Source organism: Temnothorax nylanderi, unplaced genomic scaffold (assembly GCF_030848795.1).
Source record: "Temnothorax nylanderi isolate EJ_2023f unplaced genomic scaffold, tnyl_v1.0 TNYL_tig0006_pilon, whole genome shotgun sequence".
Classification (NCBI taxonomy): Eukaryota; Metazoa; Arthropoda; class Insecta; order Hymenoptera; family Formicidae; genus Temnothorax; species Temnothorax nylanderi.
The window spans coordinates 2,804,237-2,823,624 of record NW_027249068.1 but is presented as its reverse complement, the minus strand read 5'-3'; the positions used below and the strand labels follow the sequence as shown (position 1 = coordinate 2,823,624).

Sequence of the window (19,388 nt, the reverse complement as noted above, 5' to 3'; positions counted from 1 at the left end):
CGACAATTTTAACAATTTTAATTTTTTTTCTCAAACGTCTCGAAGAAGACTCCAGCTGTTAGAACACTCGCCGTATATATTGCTTGTATCTCTTCGGATTCGGATTCGCATTTCAAAAATACCAGAGTGTTGCGAAACTCATCGGAAGGAAGCGTCGTCATTGCGCCAAACGATCACCTTCTCGCGAGTGACGCGAGTGTCGCGATCACTACAGCTTAAGCTTGTGCCCGTGTGCCGTTTAGCTAGCCTCGTCCGCCTCGTCCGCCTCGTCCGACTCATCCCTGTTCCCTTCGTCAGCTCAACTATCCGCGATTCGCGAATGTATTTGAGTGTTCGGCTGTTCGCACTGATTTCGAGTCTCGAGTGTCGCGAATCCATCGATACGGAGTAGGACGTTATCGCGTACGTTTCGATTGATTACGGCTCGACGATTAGTCTCCCGTAATGCGATATACGTTCCGCTTTTCAGTCCGCGTCTTTCTGTCTTTAATAGTCAAGCTTGAGTAGCGGACGGTCGTGCTCTGTTGTCGAGGAACGACGTTGCAACGACAATGTCATTATTCAACAAACCGAAGCGGAACATACGCCGACGCCCTTTCAACGATGAAGACGAGGATAATGAGAACAGAATGGAGGTGGAGGACGCGCAACCGGTCAAAATTAAAACGAAGAAGGATAAGCCAAAGCAGACGCGTCTCAGCTTTGGAGAGGAGCTGGAACAAGGTGTTTATACGTACACACATGCTTACATATGTAACATTGTGTGTGTGTATGTGTGTGTGCGTGCGTATGTGTGTGCGTGTGCGTGCGTGCGTGCGTGTGTAATTAGTGTACATGAGTAACCTGTTTTACGTATATCTTTGTACATAATTTGTTCGAATGATAATGCGATGCCATTCGCTCATAGAACAAGCCTTTGCACAAAGTCTAATCACAGTAGCAGGAACAAAGACAATGGTTTAATAGCAATATAGTTTTGTTTTAGACAAATAATATTTATAGCTAACAGATGCTGTTTCCCCCAAATCTATTACCAAGCATTAAACAATATGTAATGTATATTCAGATTGAAATTAAAAGTTAAAATGAATTACAGGGGACGACGGAGAAGTTTTTATAGTCAAGAAATCGTCGAGGAGCAAAAAGCTGATGAAACAGCTAGATCATGAGAGGAGGAAAAAGAAAGGTGAAGAGAAAATGCAAGTGGACACTGAGCAAGCGAATAAATCCATTAAGCAGGAAAAAGATTTAGAAATAAAGACAGATGATCTAGTAGTAAGCTATCTCTATGATGTTTTATTATTATTAGCGTTTCTTCAATTTAAGTAACTTATCATTTAACATAGAGGATTTTTTATATCTCTCCCTAATACGTTGACTAATGTTTCAAGATTTGAAACAACTACGGGAGTACAACAAGAAGACAATATTTAAATGTCATTTTTCATATTATAATAATTTACATATATAATTGTGTGTATCGAGCAGTTTACATGAAAATACAAGGCGGTTCCTTTAATTGTTAAATTTTGATAAATGCAAGTTTATATATTTGATTGGGATATTACTTTTTCTATAATATTACTTTTTATTTTATCAGTTATGTGTATCGGAAAAACGAGTAATTTCCAAATTATAAATATAAAGATCATGTTCCAAGTGCTCCTTAAATTATTTATTATCTAATCTCAATAGTTTATTAGTTCTCTGTAATGTATATATGCTCAGTCACAATAGTAAACTTTTTGTTGTAACTTGAATAAATATTTTTATATCTTATCATATTATTTTGCAGTAGAAATACTTCAGTATTTTAATTTCAAGATATTATATATCAAAATTGTATTTTGAGAGTATTTCTTTTTGTAAAAGTTTTGAATTTTTCTGGTTGAGATTATGTATCTTTACTAAACAAAATATAATTTTTATTACTAGGTTAAAATAAAAAACACAGGACCGCTGATCTTAAACGGACGAGCTGCATTGGCAGCAGGAAAAGATGACTATACGTCGGGTGAGGAGGAAGATGAGCCTTGCAGTCACAAATTTCGGAAAAATACGGATAAAGCTGAAACTGTAAAAATACTTCTTGAGAGTACGTAATTTTCATACGAAGTATAAGTTAAAATAATATAAGTCTTATATTATTATTAAAATTTATGTAGATTAAATAGAATTGGTGCATGCATATTTAATAACTCATATCTTTGACAAAACTTAAATGGAAAAGAAACATTAGATATTTTACTTTTAGATATTACGTCTAAGTAACATTATGAAACATGTTATTAGCGTTTTTTCAAAATTCAAAAATTATTGATGGTTAAAAATTTGATAAGATTTTGATATTTCTTATTGTAATAATATTCTCTTATATTATCCAGGTGGATGTATACCTGATGCCGCTATGATTCATGCAGCGAGAAAACGCAGACAAAAAGCAAGAGAATTGGGAACCGATTACATTCCTATTGAAGAGCAGAGGTAATTCAAAATGATACAATAAATAGACGATTCATAAATTTTCTCTTCTATTGTTATGCTTGTTGTTGATATATTTACTAATAATATTACATAAAATGAATTTAATGCATTTATTTTTATAGCGATGATAAGGGCAAGTCAAGACTAATAAGGGAGGAAGATCATGATCGAAGTGATGATGATGATTCTCAAGATCGATTAGATATGACTGTCAACACTGAAGCGCGTGATAAAGAAAAGAGAAGAGAAGCATTTCTTGCTTCTCAAGTTCCGTTAAAATGTAAATTTTTATATATAATAATTAACTTTAAGGCATTTTTTAAATGCCTTTTTAAGATGAAAAAGACAACAAAATTTGGAACACGTTTTTTAAATTTAGTTTCAGATAATGAAAGTGAACACGAGAACGAAGAAGAGGAGTGGGAAGCTCAACAAATACGGAAAGGTGTAACGGGTGCTCAGGTAAAAGCGCAGTTTATTAAGATTTAAGATAAGATATATGTACATAAAGCGATATTAAATGTCTTGAGTCTTTCGATATGCAGATTGCAGCAGCACAGCAGGATTCAATGTTGCAACAACAATACACAATGGGTATGAATGTTAATCAGATGATCGGGTCTGGTGTACCTTTAGAAATGGTATTAATGCCTGCACCGCCACCGCCACCGTCCATTCAACCACCAGATCCAACAAAAATTGTACCTGTTACGCCACAAGAAGTTGTGAACAGAATGCGCACAAGGTTTTATATTTCTCCAAACATACTTCAGGCTTTACATATAATAGAAAAATTAATGAAAGCCGATTAATACAAATGCACTTTTATTTAAAGGTTGGACAATTTAAAAGAGGTACATAGACGGCATCAGCAAGATCAGGAACGTTTAGAGGGAGAATTACAGCAAACCATGAAAGAATTGGACGAAAGCGAAGTTCGTACGCCGCATTACGCACAACGCTTCAGATATTACCAAGAGTTGCGTGGGTATGTCACTGACTTGGTAGAGTGTCTTGATGAGAAGGTGGGTTGATACGCTGTCACGTTTGATTTATGTGCACTGGGTTTTATCGTACAGTATGTGGCTGACAAAAAGTTCTTCAGTCCCAGTAAAGCACCAACGACCTTAATGAATCTCGTTTTAAATTTTGGTGTCTGAATTTGTTATATAAAGTCTATAAAAATATACAAAGTATTAACTAAATTATTGAAAATAATCGAGTTATTTAGCATAACGATTAAACTGTCATACTTTCAATAATGATGTATATATTTCATCTTATAAATGTGAAATATGTATAGTGGAAGAAGAGAATTTATATGATTTTTCGCTTCTCTCTCTTTCTCTCTCTCTCTGATATTATAACTCAATATGACTGCAACGAAAGCCCAGGAGTCTTAAATTGCAAAAAATTCAAGATATGCTACTTAAAAAGCTAAAAGAAAATCTTTGTTACTCTTTTGACTTATCCAGATCAATTCTCATAAATTATGCAAATATATAGTATATTATGACTCCATTTCAGCCTAAATTATAGATCCAGTTGAAATTAAAATTTGTCAAAATTAATTTTACTAGTGCTATTTTCATAATTTGTTTACATGAGTTTTGATAAATAAGGGAGTAACAAAATTTTTTTAAATAATGGACTTGAAACTATAAAATAAAAATAATGTGTATTGTATATGTAGCACATACACATGTCTCCATTGCCAGGGGTCATTATCTTCTCTGTATTATGTTATTTTTATACATATTTTATAAAGATAAATATCATATTCATACAAGTGATTAATTAATTAATTTGGCTATGGTAAGTAAATTGATGTCTAATCTATTTATTTTCAATGTATAAATAATACATTAAAGAATTTTTTAAGTGATTTATGAAGCTGTCGATTAACAAGCAAATTAATGCTTTTTGAGCATTATATCATAAAGCCATTAAGTTTAGACATAATCAATTTTAATTAATAGAATATGTTCATTGAATCAATTTAAATGTATAATTCTTTTGTTAGCTTCCCCTGGTCATCGATTTGGAACAACGCTGGTTAGATCTGTATGGCGAACGTTCAACCGAATTAATGGAACGAAGACGGCAAGACACTAGAGATCAGGCTGAAGAAATAACTACCGCAGCAAGTCAGTATATTTCAACCAGTGTACAACTGATAGAGCTTGGTATTTTGGGGGCACTTGATAACCTTATGCTCCAGAGATTTCACCAAAAGATTCCGCAACACATTCTATAATCTTTTTCGTCTTGCAGGAGGACAAGCCATGAGAAGAGGACCGGAAGTGGAAGTACACGTACGACGAGCTGCAGAGAGAGAGGGTAGAAGAGCCCGTCGCAGAAGAGCAAGAGAATTAGCTTCAAATATGCCAAAGCATATTGATGGTATGTCTAGTGACGATGAAGTCACTGAGCAACAGAATCTTGTATTTAAGCAAGCGAAAGGTAATAGTTGATTTTGTATTTTGATTCTTAAAATTTTTTATTTATGTTTTTACTAGATATATAATTTTATGATTACATAACATTTTCACGTTTTATTACAGATGAAATCGATAATAATTGTAAAGATGTATTTTCTGACGTTATGGAGGAGTATTGTACAGTACGTGGTATCCTTTCAAAATTCGAATCATGGCGAGAAACAGACATGGACGCCTACACAGAAGCTTATGTATCGTTGTGTTTACCTAAAATTATTTCGCCCATTATCAGATTACAACTAGTTACTTGGAACCCAATTATGGTATTTTATTTACTCTTTCCAACAACAAAGAGAACTTACATTTGTGACACTTGTAATTAATATCCAATTATTTTTACAGGAAAGTGCTGATCTAGAGAGGACAAAATGGTATAATACGTTGCTTCTGTACGCTTTAGATAGTAAAGAAACAGAGGAGTCATTGAAACGAGATCCAGATGTTAGACTGATACCATCGACAATTGAAAAAATTGTGATACCAAAATTGACATGTAAGAGTGCCAGGATTATATTATCTTTCATAGTTTATATTGCTATTTATAAAGCAATATAAATATGAAAGATAACAGTAAAAGAATAAAATAATACTATATATTTAACATTAATATTTTTTAGCTATTATCGAAAAAATATGGGATCCAATGTCAACGTCCCAGACATTACGGCTCGTAGGAACTATAAATCGATTGATTAAGGAATATCCTAATTTGAATGACACCAGCAAACAATTGGAAACTTTATTCAACGCTATTTTAGATAAAATTAAGGCTGCTATTGAAAATGATGTTTTCATACCTATTTTCCCAAAACAGTCAGTACACTCAGTATATAATTAAGTTGATATATAGTTATGTTATTCTTTCGCTGTTTTTAACACAAGTTAACATTTCAGAGTTTGGGATACGAGACATCAATTCTTTCAAAGACAATTTGCGATGGCTGTCAAATTATTGCGGAATTTATTAAGTTGGCAAGGTCTCCTTGGGGATGTACAATTAAAAAATTTGGCGCTAGGTTCTCTTTTGAATCGTTATCTGCTTGCTGGATTACGAGTTTCTTGTTCAACTGATGCTTTATTCAAAGCAAATATGGTACGTTATGTTTAACATTAAAATGTAATAAATGTATATTATATCGATAATTACAATCGCGGAACAAATTTTTAGCGCTTTAATTTTATTCGGTTGCAATAAATAAAATGTTTATCAATGTATGTTAGATTGTGAGTACGCTACCAAGGGCATGGTTACAAGGAGAAACTATTGAACACCTCAAAATGTTCGCCACACTTATTCAACAACTTAGCGAACAGTTAGATCAGGCAAACCCTGCACACAAGTAAGTATCTATTAATAATATTAGTCGCGATTAGCGAAACGCTCTTTGTTTATGTTGTGAATCGCACAAAACGTATGAACGCATCTAAAATAAAATTTGTATGTTACAGTGAAGCCTGGGAATACGCCAAGTCTATCCTGAAAATTATCAAGCCCTTATAATGTGTTGATCATAATATGTATGTTAGTAATATTTTATCAAATTTCTTGCTTTAGTACCAACATGCCTGTTAATAGATTTTATACATATAACGTACAATAGGATTCTGTACATGATGCATCACAGTAAATTGTCAAATATATCATGTATAATATATGAAGATATATCATTTTGTATAGTAATAAACTAAATGAGACAACTCACGACATGATACACTTCCCGATTGTACATAATAAATAAGCGAAAAATAAATCTGTAAATAGCATACTCGTAAATATTTGAGCCTTGTCTTTAAAAAATTACAGTTATAATTGCTAAGAATATTACATTCCTACATCCATATAATAGAAATGATAATGCATATCTGCATATATATGTTCGCATGTATATCCTATAACAAAACTAATTAAAATGCATTTCTATGTTGTGGCTGTAAAGTAAATATTTTAATCTCTAAAATATGTAATTTGACCAAATTTATAATACGTACAAAGACAATATATTGTGTATTAATAAACGCATACTTTTCTATTTTATCTATTTTTCTCAAACTAATACAGGTAATAAAGCATTTATATAGCGTATAATAATCCGAATTTTTTTCGTCTTTTATTCACGATAGCGATAATGAAATAACTATGAAGAAAAGAAAAGAAAAATTACGTATATATTAAGCACCTTTTTATATAGTCTTCTAGAAAAAAATATTCCTTACATTTTAAATGTTTTTGAACTCTTGTTACTTGAAGTCGTTATACATACGTATTCGTAAATTATTAATTTTTACTGTGCATAATTGAAAAATTGATTATTTTTCTGCACATGCTTTGATTTATAGCAAGCGTTACGCGTAAATTAATAGATATGTGTATATATTTTATATGCTTGTGTATTGTGAGAAAAAGGGTCAGCGATAATATATAATACACGTGCGATCTATATGATTGAAGATAATGCGCCGAGAGTATAAGTCCTGTATATAACGCGCAAGCAACTGTGTTTGTATTCGTGGGTCAGAATGATAAGAACTGGTAAGGGTCATTCCTTGACTTGTGAACTCAGTTTGCTTTCGCCGAGCTACGATCATACATCATGAGGTTCACAGGTACATATATTAAAATATTTCGATAAAATAAAAAAAAACGATTATACGTCGCAAGCAAAATATTTAATGCTGCAATCTTAATAATATATTACTACTAATAATAAAACAAATACCAGTCTACATTTTCTTTCGTTTTTAATATATCTTGTAAAAGTTTCCAATAACTGTGAAAACGTGAAGGAATGAAGAAGAGTAGAAAATAGAGTCAAATGTACAAAAATGAAAAAAAGTCTTTCTTTTCCAGATTCTATTTTAATACCTAGGCTAGCGCAAAGAATAGGAAGAACATTATTCATATTCTTACTTTTAAGTACTGAGATAATTGCGCAAAGTTTATTCAGATCTGGAAAAGAATATGTATATTCTTACAACGCTACGTCGAGCACTGGTGTGCTGGTGCCTTCCAACGCAGCTTCTTCATGGAATCTCAATGGAAAACTCGTAATTCAGGCGGAAGATAACTATGTCACAGTACAGGTATTTTTAAGATAGCTGTAACCTTCTTTGCTTCTTTTCACTGTTTTATTTTTTTTCCACCATAAGAACTACGTAATACATAATCTTTTAATAATCAAATTTCATTATATTACAATTTTTGATGTAATATCTCAATGTTTTTTATCAGTTGCAATCATTGAAGATGAACATGTATAATGGAGATGTAAAAGAGGTAGTAGGAGATATCGATATCTATGATGACGCTTTAGAACTTTTGAAACCTTTTCGTTTATCGTACAACAAAGGACTCATCGAAAACTTTAGCACCGAAGCTGAACCTGCATGGACGACGAATATAAAACGGAGCATAGCTGGAATTTTACAATTAGATCTTCTTAATTTGGAAAAGGAGGTCGCATTTCATTCTACCGAAGTAAGTGATGAATATTTGTAGACACGCACGTAGTGAATATATATATATATATATATATATCGTATAATGACTAATATATTAATATATATTCTACAAAAGCGTTGAAAGGGCATTAATATAAAGAAATTATAATATAATTCACAGATAAATCATTATGGAAAATGTGATATTGATTACGTTGTAAGCCCGGAAGGCGAAACTCAGCGTTTAATAATGAAATCGTTAGATCCTCGGATATGTATTGGGCATCCAAGTCGCAATTGGTCGAACGTTCCTAAAGTACAATGCACTAATGAGGATCAAGTACGTTGTCACTGATGATCTAGCTATTTATTTAATTAATAGTTTATCGAATTATTCTATGTTATAACTAATGTTTATACTATGTTATATAATTCCTAGAATCCCATCTTGAAAAGTAGCGAGAGAGTATATCGATTAAAAACCGATGGATTCATTCACGATATCATCTCCGTTAATGCATCTGGAAGCATCTACGTGCAACCTTTTCAAAGTATGGGAGAGGCGCACTATAATTTGGTTCAGTATGTTTCACACATATATATGTATATACGTACTTGTGTTATTTTATCATTATTTAAAATGAGCAAATGTACAAAAACTACTTTATCCTACAGACAAAATATTGAGTTATCTTCAGTGAAGGATATAGCAAATAAAATAGTTACGAATAATTTACAAACTACAGTCCTTCGACATGAGTTACCAGAAGCAGATCTCACACAGGGTAGAGGCACACCGGATAAAAGTTTTATTTTTAAATCTGTAAGCTTATTATTTTTATTTTCTCTTCGCCTGTTTTGTTGTTCCAGTCAAATCTTGATCAATTTTGTTGTAGATAAGTCGTTTATTAGATCGTTTAAGCCACAGGCTCGAAAATCCTGGTTTGGATACCGAGATTCATAATCTGCACAACACAACGATATCCGTGCTTTTCTATTATCTCGGTATGTTAGATCGCGTTGATCTAGGAAAAGCCTACACTCGAATCTCGGGAACTAGTTATAAAGAGGAAACGATACGGTACTTATACGATAATTATCTCTTGTTATATTACTATCCTTATTTTTAGGATGAACTATATTCATTCCTTTGCTTTATCATAACAGAAACATGTTTCTCGAAGCGCTGCCACAAGTTGGAAGTGAAGAATCTGCGCTTTTTATATTGGATCTTATTCAGAGTAACAAAGTATCCGACATATCTGCGATTCAATTACTTATGCGGCTACCATTTCACGTAAGAAAACTCGATGTTCAACTGCTGGCCAGCCTCGAGCCGCTTCTTACCCTGCCAAGGAAAATCTCCGCGAAGGTGCAAAATACCGCGATTCTGACCTACGGAACATTAATATACAAAACTTGTCTAGTTTCTTGTCCGTATGAGATGTTAGATGATTACGTACGTCGGTACCTCAATAAATTTACAGGTACACTTAACGATTTATATCGTGTATCTGTTTTGTTCAGATTTATATTGTTGGATAGGACTGATAGAGGACTATACTATTTGATCCATGTTACAGAAACTACCCAGTACGAGCAGAAGATGGTCTGGTTGGAAGGTTTGGCAAATATACAGCTGGGTAGAGTTGTTGAGTTCTTAGAGCCTATAGCTAGCGGCAATAATGCTGAATCACGGCATTTTCGAGTACTAGCAGCTTGGGCCTCTATTCCCACAGCACCATTGAGGCCCGATGTTGTAAGCGATCCTTCTTATAGATTTTATACGGATATAATAATTTTATTTTGATTTTATACGGATATAATATATAATAATTTTATTTTGATTTTATACGGATATAATAATTTTATTTTGCAGATTTATCCTGTGTATTGGCCAATCTTGCTCAATAGAACCGAGCATTTGGAAATGAGAGTCGCTGCGTTAACTTTGCTTATTGTTTCTAGCCCTACATCCAACAGATTGATATCTCTATATTGGTACATGCAAAACGAGCCCAGTCAACACTTGTACAATTATTTTTATACGATGCTGAAGTCTATAGAACGCACCACGTACCCTTGTTATAAGCGCATGTAAATATACATATAAAATTTACCAGAGCGAAAGAACTAATTAATTGAATATTAATTTTTATATCGTTATGTACTCATATGAGTCTAGCGCACTATCTTTACTTAATTTACGTTGCTTGAATGATATTGACGTTGTTCCCTCATTCATTATCAAATTTCTGATTAGTTCATTTAATGTTAACAATTTATTTAACATTTTTACGTGTATTTCTAATTGTTGCCACTGAATATTTACAGAAGCAAAATAGCAGCCCAATTCAGCCGTGTACTCCGGGAACCAGATAGAGAGTATCTGGCTACAGGTAATTACTTGGTTGATTATCAAGATTCCTTAAGAGGATTCGGCGCTATGTTGCACGGCATTATCATAGCCAACCCTTCTACAAATATTCCTGAAGTAATATACGTGACTTTAAATAATTATGCTAGTGGAACGCACATTAATCATGTATCTGTAAGTATATATTTTCCAAAGCAAGAATATATTTGCATTACTTTTAAATATTAATCGATTTAATTACTATCTTTCTTTTGGTGCGACATTAGTTATATATCAAAGCAGAGGGTATTTTCCACTCAATAGCGACTTCTTTTGAAAATCCGACGTATATAAAAGATATTTTGAAGGAATTCAAATTGGATGAGCGCAAAAAAGGTCCTGTGCATTTAGAAATAATTACACGTATTCAAGAAAAAACAGTGTTGTGCGTTCACTGGAATGAAACAAACATAGTTGAGGGGTTGAAGTGTAAGTAATAATTCATAATCGCGACTGTAATAATGTTACATCATTTGCGTATTTAATTTTCTAGATTTGTCTTCTTTATCGGATAATATATATCAAACGTATTATAACATGGAGTTTCACGTTAATCAACAACGTATAAATGTGCCGTTATCGTTAGAATCATTGCAAGTGACCGATTTCGGTACCAATGTTAGACTCGCAATGACGGGAACGTCTTTGTTTTCAATGAGAGGAAATTTTACGCGCAATTTTCCTGGACGATATAATCATATTATTTTGCGGTAAGATTATATTTTACATATTTATTTCACATGTTTATTTATCTAGAAATAATTGTAGTTTTTTATATAGGTTTATAAATTTATCTATGTCGATATTATATTTTTTAGCACATCTGTTCACGGCATTGAAACAATAGAGAATTATAATCCGCTGGTTGATTTGTGGCATAGCGCTGAAAGAGTTCAGTCGCTACACGGATATCTTCCTATTAACATTACACTTGGATTAGACGAACGGCCATTTATTTCATACGACATCCTAGGAGGTATCAATCCTATTTTGTTAACGGGTTGAAACGGGCAATTTTGCAATCTTCAATTTTGATTGATGTATTTAACAGAAAGTTGAGAAAGTAGTTTTTATAAATCGTAGTTTCTTTTTATAAATAAGACCTTACATATTTAGGAAAAAAAATATTTTAAATTTTGCGAGTATCCTACTTAACTCATCTTCGCATTCTAAAAATTGCGTTGCAGACCGTCTTAAGAAAGGAATTACAGTACACGCTAAAACGCTCACGAGCATTAGAGGTGCCAATGTTCGATCAAAGTTGGATCGAGTTTGTCGTTCGTGCTCTGTATCGCACACAGTTGTAAAGTCCCCATCTTCTAATCTGCAGGTAATTATTATTTCGTATGTGTGGTATCTCTTTCGTTATTTAAATTTTATTTTTGTTATTTAAATTTATATTGGTTAATTTATATATACATCACTTTTTTCTTTTTTTTTCCTCTCTTATATAGACGGTGAATATTCTTAACGTTGGACTTCCCGAATTGGGTGATCGACTACAAGTAAAGATATTTGATTGCGAAAGCATGATATCGCGTGAAACACTAATTAATGACGTTTGGTCTTCTCATCGAAGCAATTATCAGTAATGTACCATTTACAGTTATCTATATTTATCTGTATATACATTGTATTTCGTAATACGTAATATAATCAGAAAAGTAATAATTCTACACGAAAAAAGATAAAAGTATAATAAAAATATACAATATAAAATTTTTTCATATAAGGCTTTACTTTCATGAAAGACAATTTTGAAAATTTATCTAGAATGCATTTATTTAATTGCGCTTTTTACTTAATAAATTTTGTTATATAAATCATCTCTGTTCGCGTTCGTCTTTATAGACATTGCCCATTATCATGATTTTTTTTTATATCTTTCTTACTCATTTTTATTTACAACATTAACTTTCAGTTTTCATTATTCTATCAATATGATTCGAGATACAGCAATATATATATTTTTATCATTCTCTCTCTCTCTCTCTCTCTCTCTCTCTCTCTCTCTCTCTCTCTCTCTATTATATAATATACTATAAAAATATATATAAATCTTAAATCAGTCATTATTTTAAAAATTGTAGAACGTGGCCAAGTATCAAGTTTGCCTTAATTGGACTGCATTTCTTGGATTACTTCACTTATGTGCCACCAAAAGGTAGTTGCGGATTAGCTGCTTATATCGAGGCACTCAAATCTGGACCGTCTCAGGTAGGATGTACATTTGTATGGAATCATGTAAAAAAAAAGGCAGCTTTGTTTCTATGTCCACAGATTCAAAAAGAGAAAAACCGCCATCAAGTACATTTTGCTTATATATATATTGTAACAATGTTTATTACATTCATTATATTGAGTGTTTTTTATTAGACAAGATTGGAATACTTGAAAAGTGAAAATCGTCATATTTTATCTTTGACACATCACGACCTACAATCTTGGCAAATTCTTCATCAATGGAATATAGCTGTATTATACGAAGTCACTAGCTGGTTGTCGGATGTGATTAAATTTAAAGCGACCAAGATTGTGCCTGGTGAACGCGTATTTAAGGTAAATATAAATTCTACCCCAATATTACACTAATGCCGAATGTAACCGTAATTGATTTATTGATTGATTTAGTTTTGCGTAGAGGCCGAAAGACACGTGCCGTGGGAATGGGAGATTTTGAGTAACGAACCGAGTGAATCCTCTCGTATTAAATTAAATGTCGTTTGGGGGCTGTCTGATACTGCGAAAGGAAAATGCAGCGGATCCTCTATATCGTTGAACTTAATTGGTGAAATTAGCAGAGAGCAGCTCGAGGAAAGTAAAAGGACAAGTTGGCCTTACGGTGAATGCAAGAAAGAATCTGCAGGAAAGAAAATCGTTCCTTATACGAATTCTTGTTATGAAGTATCGAGAGAATTATCAACCTTGCGAAGATATAAAATATTTGCAAAATATGAAAACGTAAGTTTCAGACTTTGTAAAACTTCACACGCAAATACGTAATAATGACATAATAATTAGACTTATAATGAAAACGACAGTTACCAGAGAGTTTGTCCAAGCTAGTCTGGAAAACGTATGCCTTATACGATCTTATCGGTGGAAATAGCAGTATCGCAAGAAAGTCTAATGAACTCGCGATAATCGCGATTTTTCCGAAAGAATCAAATGTTGGCGAACTGCAACTTAACGGGGACAAAGTTGCAATTGAATACAATTCGTATTACATTGATCTTTTCTTGACACGAACGAGAATTCATAAGTATATGGAAGTACCTTTATTTAGAATGTTTTCTAGTACGTAATATCACGCTAATTATTTTAAAATAAGTTATTATTATTATAACCAATCGCTGAATACCACAGCGTATATTGCGACTCAGTGTTACAGATTATTTAATTTAAATGTTTTATAATTTAGGCGCATGTATCATAACGTCAGATTCCATAAAATCGGCGTACAACACAGTTTACAATTTCGTTGAAAATAGTGAAGTGATATTACTCGGGCAATGTTACGACGAAAATCCTAGACTTGCATTAACAGCAGTCAACGGTGTGTATGGGATCAACGTCAATTTAACTGACGAATCAGGAACTACACGGATTATAGCTGACAAGGATAAAGGAATCCTCTCTAATGTTACATCATATATACAATTGCAATCTGATTACGCATTTCATACACTAGGAACTAAAAAGTAAGTAAAAAGAAAAACTAGCATTTGATATTAAATAAAGAATTCCTAATAAAATATATAATATATTCTTTTTAAATAGATAATTTTATATTTATAAAACGAATCTTTCATAATTATTAATTTATATATATTATTCTTGCTCTTTTAAATATATAACGAAAGAAAATAATATTAATTGCAGGATTAAAATGGGCGACAAGGCAATCGATATCTTGCTACCTAATATTTTTCTGTATATGCATTGGACGCAGGAACATGTTCTACTCTTTTTCCCTAATCATATGTTAGAATTTACTTGTGGAATATGCACACTCGATCATCCCAATGTCGACAGATTGTATGAAAAACTTTAATTTACTCTGTATAGAAAATGTACATACATATATAATGCAACATGTTAATGATATCGCTAAATAATAGTTTTACATTCGTTTTTAATATACTTTTTAATATATATATAATAAATAGTACAGTACAAAAAAGATATCTATATAATTACATAATTAGAGCTCGGATTTTCGGCCGTCGAATCAATCAGTCGATTGATATCTGAGATGTCCTTATTACGCATCAAATCAGTCCAGTTATTAATAAACTGATTGCTAATGAGCAAATGCCGGATGATATAAGCCGAACATCTGAACGATTCATACATAATCATTTTATTGTACTCTATTGTTTTTCTGTCATAAAATATAAACTTTAGCAAATAATAAGCAGCTCTAAACATACTCTAACTAATTTAAATGACTAAATGATTAAAGCTCTAGATGTTAACTGATTAGTCTGAAATATTGTTTACTGTTTATTAAAAAATAATACTAAGAATTTTATGTAACGGTTTATAGATAAATAATTTAGCTTCTTTATTAACCAGTCTTAACCATTAAAGAACTTATACTATGTGAAATTGTATATGCAAGCACATTACATGCACGTTATATGTTAATAATTACATCCGGCATGTAAATTGTGCCTTCTTTTGTAACACAGGTTTTGTTATAATGTACTTCAAATGTTTAAAACTTCTATTTAATACATGACAAGTAATATACAAATATCGTTTTAAATTACACATTTACTTTCCTAATAATTTTCTTGTTTTGCATTATATATTTTTCTTATTCTGTTTCATACAAAATCGCGATATGCAAAAAATGAACATTATATATGTGAAAAGATATTTATTAAGATACTTATTCAGATAAAAAAAAGACATTTTGTTATCCGCAAAATAGTTCATTGTTGCTCTTTTTGTTCGCAAGACCACTTATTCGTTTTTAAGGCACATATCTAAATGCTGGTTCATAAGATTTTCTGATATTATCTGCATGCATACTGGACAGGGATATTTAATTTCCGTGGAAATATTTTCTACAGCAACCGTATCATCATCGTCCTCATTATCCTCTATCATCATTGTGTCATCATTAAAGAGACTTCCAATGCATTCTTCGAGATGTTCATTTAATGATATTTCAGGTGCGATTTGTGCGTTGCAAACTAAACATTTTCGTTCAATATCCGCTGCGTCGTTTTTACAAGTGCTAGTACTTGCGCAAGGTTGTGCTCTTGGATCCTCAATCAATACAGAATCATCCAAATCAGTACTAGAGGAACTGTTTATACTGATTACGCTATCATCGTATGACGCACGAGAGGTGGAGGGAATGGCAGCTTTGCGAGCTGTATCTGCTTCTAACAGACATTCATCAAGGTGGTGGTTAATATCCGTGGCTGGCAGCCTTTTACCACAAACGGGACAAGTAACGCATTCAACTGTTTCGTTGGAATTATCTAATCTTGAACGCTTATTGGGAATTGTACTTGCGTCAACATCTTGTTCCGCCACTGATGTGGAAAACGTTCGAATAGGCAACATTAACTCTTCATTGTTATTATTATTATTGATATTATTGTTAATCTCATCAATCAATGATGTATTATCGTTTATTAGGCATGAGTCTATATGTCTATATATATTTTCTAAGGTCATAGGTATGTTACACATAGGACAAGGTACGGAATTATTTCTTGGTTGACTTAGATTTAAGACTGCATTATTACTGGACTCTTGTCCTGTAACCGATGATGGTTCCGAGGATGAATTTCTTTTAATTGATTCACACCTGCGACTTTCATCGTCGTTTATACGTTTGAATTTGGTCAGAAGATTACTCCGACCATTATTACTGCCTCCCAAAACACCGGAACAAGAAAACGTGGGATTCTTAGAAACATTCTTTGCATTATCCTTTCTCACGTTTCCACTCGGGCCACTAATACCCCAGCCATGTACATTATTACTAAAGCTGCCAAGTTTCTTCATTCCCAGTGACGAATCTTGAGTATCTTTCTCATTCACAGCACGAGACGAATTTGTACCACCATTGTCTTTACTAGTACTAGGCTTATCATTCTCTGTTTGAGTAAATATTTTAGAGTCGTTATTACTAAGGATTTTTGAAGACGTAGGTATAGCTGCATCCATCATCGGAATATTCTTTGTAAACCAATCGGTTATGCTTCTATTCGGTTTGTTCTCCTTTGATATCGGTTTTGATCTACTATTTTGCTTTGAACGCGATTTAAAATTCTCTGGCTCTTTGATCTTTATAAATTGGCCATTACAATTTTGTTGATGTCCGAGCCACCAATAGTCTGACGGACCAGGTGGACGATTCATACTTCGTCGAACCGTCCCAAAGAATGGTGGTTTGTGTTGGCAAGGTCCATTACATTTCCACCAATGCTGTCTGTACAGCTTCACTTCATCGTGAAAGTCGTGATAAATCTGTACTTGTTTAAAATGATAAAAAAATCTTATCACAGAATAAAAACTTTTTAAGATTATTTTATTTTCTAAGATATTTTAAAATCTAATATAGTTATTATTGTAAACAAGATTATTTTTAAGAATTTGCTTTTCAAAATCTATGAGTCGATTCAAATCTAGTCCGCATTTGAATGTTTGATCTTTATATAAATCCAGATTACTCAAAGATTCTCTAATATCTAAACGAGCTCAAGATGCGCAATAATTATATCAACGTGATTAAACTCGATAAAAATATATATAAATTTTTCTTTTGTAAACGCGAAAATATTTAAATAATTCATTCAATTTATTGAAATTTGTTTTCAATCATAATGAACAGTTTTAAGGACTAACTGTAAACACCAAAAACTTTTTAAGTAGTCACATATCACTATTTGATCGTATACCCGAAATATTAAGATAAAAAGATTGTTAGCTCACCGTTATATTGGTTCCTGCCTCTTTATTTATCCTGTGCATATGTTTGCAAAAATTCGGTCCATGGCCATCTCGGTCCCGATCATTATTTGTTAAGAATAAATACGCATGAATCATCTCATGCTGCAATTTAACACAAAAAGATAGTATCGATATACAACAGTGTACATTTTTATATTTATTCATCGAGAAATTTACCAATAAGGTTTCTACAAGATCCTTCCTTGGTCTGAGTTTAAGTAGCGGTGCACTGAGCGATATCACACATTCTTTATTACGCGAATGAAAGGTACAAACTCCAGCAGCACTGTAAACACAATCACATAATACATAAGCAATAATTTAAACAAGAAGGATTTCATACCTAAGTCATGAGAAATATTTACCATTTCATTCTGTTACTCCATTTAATTTCGACAGAAGATAAAACATTCCTGAAGAATCGTGCATTGAATTGTACAAACAATGTGTGAATATTAGGAGTAGGATCGATCAATTCCAATGCATGGTCGACCAACGATTGTATATAAAAGGCTTTCTCCTGAAAAATAAATGGATTTTCTTTCCCAATGCACGTAACGCACAAACGCATGTAACAAAAATATCGAATCCAAAGCAAATCTAACTCTCGATACAAAACTATATGTTCTCAATTGAAGAAAATAGTGATAAATACCTTATTCAGGCTGACTGCGTTTTCTGTCACGCCTAAGCAATTCAATTTTTCGTGCATGTCGTACGCTATGTGAAAATCTCGCGTTTCTTGCGATGCCATTATCCTCTCACAGCCTTCGTCCTCGTGGCCCTCGTGCCACCGAGGAAAACCTTTACCCGGATGCCCCGAGAAGCACCGAGAAGCTTCTAGACGGAGTGTTGTTTATCCTTTTCCGAAGCACCTTATATCAGGTGAAAATAAACAAAGAAATATTTCTGCGTATTCCACAGGGCATTTCACGGGCTCGCGCGATGCAATTAAGGCGTCTCGAAGTCTCGAGCAACGGCGAACGACAATCCGAAACGGTCGGGTGTAGAATCATTTAAGGTATTTAGAACGAGAAGAGACGAGAAAAAGGAAGGTACTGAAAGGAACGGTTTAGCCTGGCATTACTGGCAAAAATCAGCAAAAATCAACGAAAGTACCGGAATGTACCGTTAGATGACAAAACCAATGTTCTGATTTCGGTCGGATCGAGTGGGATCGAGTCCCTCGTCCCTCGACCCTCCTGGTCACTCCGCGACCGCGACTCCGCGCATGCGTGAATCATCTAGTTCGAGGAGTTCGAGGTTCGTTCATTTTACTTGTATGTGTGTATTTCAGTGCGCGCGCACATGTCCATTTTGTTTCAGGTGCAGAAAGTGCCAGGACGTGCAACGAAAATAAACAGACCTAAGCATGCCGTTTGATCCTATAAAATTCATAAAAATTAAAGCTAAACTAAATAATACGATAAAATGTCTTTACTATCTAATACTAAAATGTATTTCTTATATCCTTTGTATGTAAAATGATATGCATGAATTTTTAGGTGGCGAGACAATTAGAAAAGTGTAGGAGGTGCAATAGATAGAACGATAGAACGAAGGAAAGTGCA

At 33.1% G+C, this 19,388-nt stretch overlaps 3 protein-coding genes across 4 annotated transcripts; 2 read left to right on the top strand and 1 right to left on the bottom strand.

Annotated features, from left to right (window-relative positions):
• The first annotated feature begins 187 nt into the window (after window positions 1-187).
• LOC139779532 (PAX3- and PAX7-binding protein 1) lies at window positions 188-6,749 on the top strand. 2 transcript variants are annotated; one of them, XM_071717926.1, is made up of 17 exons: window positions 188-402; window positions 494-723; window positions 1,097-1,275; window positions 1,936-2,095; window positions 2,385-2,484; window positions 2,607-2,764; window positions 2,864-2,946; window positions 3,030-3,229; window positions 3,320-3,509; window positions 4,508-4,631; window positions 4,759-4,947; window positions 5,049-5,248; window positions 5,328-5,478; window positions 5,603-5,798; window positions 5,880-6,078; window positions 6,207-6,325; window positions 6,435-6,749. In XM_071717926.1, exons 2-17 carry the CDS (start codon window positions 552-554, stop codon window positions 6,484-6,486), a joined length of 2,472 nt encoding a protein of 823 aa, XP_071574027.1. In that variant the 5' UTR covers window positions 188-402; window positions 494-551; the 3' UTR covers window positions 6,487-6,749. The 2 variants fall into 2 exon arrangements, with proteins under 2 accessions (XP_071574027.1, XP_071574034.1); XM_071717933.1 differs by lacking the exon at window positions 188-402 and having other exon boundaries at window positions 583-723; window positions 1,097-1,186.
• Window positions 6,750-7,463: 714 nt separating this feature from the next.
• LOC139779448 (uncharacterized) lies at window positions 7,464-15,598 on the top strand. The gene is made up of 22 exons (XM_071717818.1): window positions 7,464-7,589; window positions 7,834-8,066; window positions 8,215-8,460; window positions 8,605-8,763; window positions 8,863-9,005; window positions 9,099-9,246; window positions 9,320-9,504; window positions 9,591-9,910; window positions 10,007-10,182; window positions 10,303-10,520; window positions 10,758-10,974; window positions 11,067-11,268; window positions 11,333-11,549; window positions 11,658-11,815; window positions 12,027-12,169; window positions 12,294-12,427; window positions 12,930-13,056; window positions 13,216-13,398; window positions 13,471-13,800; window positions 13,881-14,136; window positions 14,261-14,540; window positions 14,722-15,598. The coding sequence occupies exons 1-22, from the start codon at window positions 7,577-7,579 to the stop codon at window positions 14,891-14,893; spliced, it is 4,260 nt and encodes a 1,419-aa protein (XP_071573919.1). The 5' UTR covers window positions 7,464-7,576; the 3' UTR covers window positions 14,894-15,598.
• On the bottom strand, window positions 14,968-19,039 carry Mh (maternal haploid). The gene is made up of 5 exons (XM_071717968.1): window positions 18,473-19,039; window positions 18,183-18,337; window positions 17,995-18,103; window positions 17,800-17,919; window positions 14,968-17,334 (listed from the first exon to the last, which is right to left on the bottom strand). The coding sequence occupies exons 1-5, from the start codon at window positions 18,569-18,571 to the stop codon at window positions 15,811-15,813; spliced, it is 2,007 nt and encodes a 668-aa protein (XP_071574069.1). The 5' UTR covers window positions 18,572-19,039; the 3' UTR covers window positions 14,968-15,810.
• Between the last annotated feature and the right edge of the window lie 349 nt (window positions 19,040-19,388).

Excerpts from the sequence above, each read along its gene's own strand:
- LOC139779532 (XM_071717926.1), top strand. The coding sequence starts at position 552 with ATGTCATTATTCAACAAACCGAAGCGGAACATACGCCGACGCCCTTTC. Across the intron at positions 2,485-2,606 it reads ATTCCTATTGAAGAGCAGAG|CGATGATAAGGGCAAGTCAA; the intron begins GTAATTCAAAAT and ends TTATTTTTATAG. Across the intron at positions 2,947-3,029 it reads AAGGTGTAACGGGTGCTCAG|ATTGCAGCAGCACAGCAGGA; the intron begins GTAAAAGCGCAG and ends TTCGATATGCAG.
- LOC139779448 (XM_071717818.1), top strand. Across the intron at positions 10,183-10,302 it reads CACCATTGAGGCCCGATGTT|ATTTATCCTGTGTATTGGCC; the intron begins GTAAGCGATCCT and ends TTTATTTTGCAG. Across the intron at positions 11,816-12,026 it reads TTCATACGACATCCTAGGAG|ACCGTCTTAAGAAAGGAATT; the intron begins GTATCAATCCTA and ends ATTGCGTTGCAG.
- Mh (XM_071717968.1), bottom strand. The coding sequence starts at position 18,571 with ATGGCATCGCAAGAAACGCGAGATTTTCACATAGCGTACGACATGCAC. Across the intron at positions 18,104-18,182 it reads TGGAGTAACAGAATGAAATG|TGCTGCTGGAGTTTGTACCT; the intron begins GTAAATATTTCT and ends TTGTGTTTACAG. Across the intron at positions 17,920-17,994 it reads ATCTTGTAGAAACCTTATTG|CATGAGATGATTCATGCGTA; the intron begins GTAAATTTCTCG and ends GTTAAATTGCAG.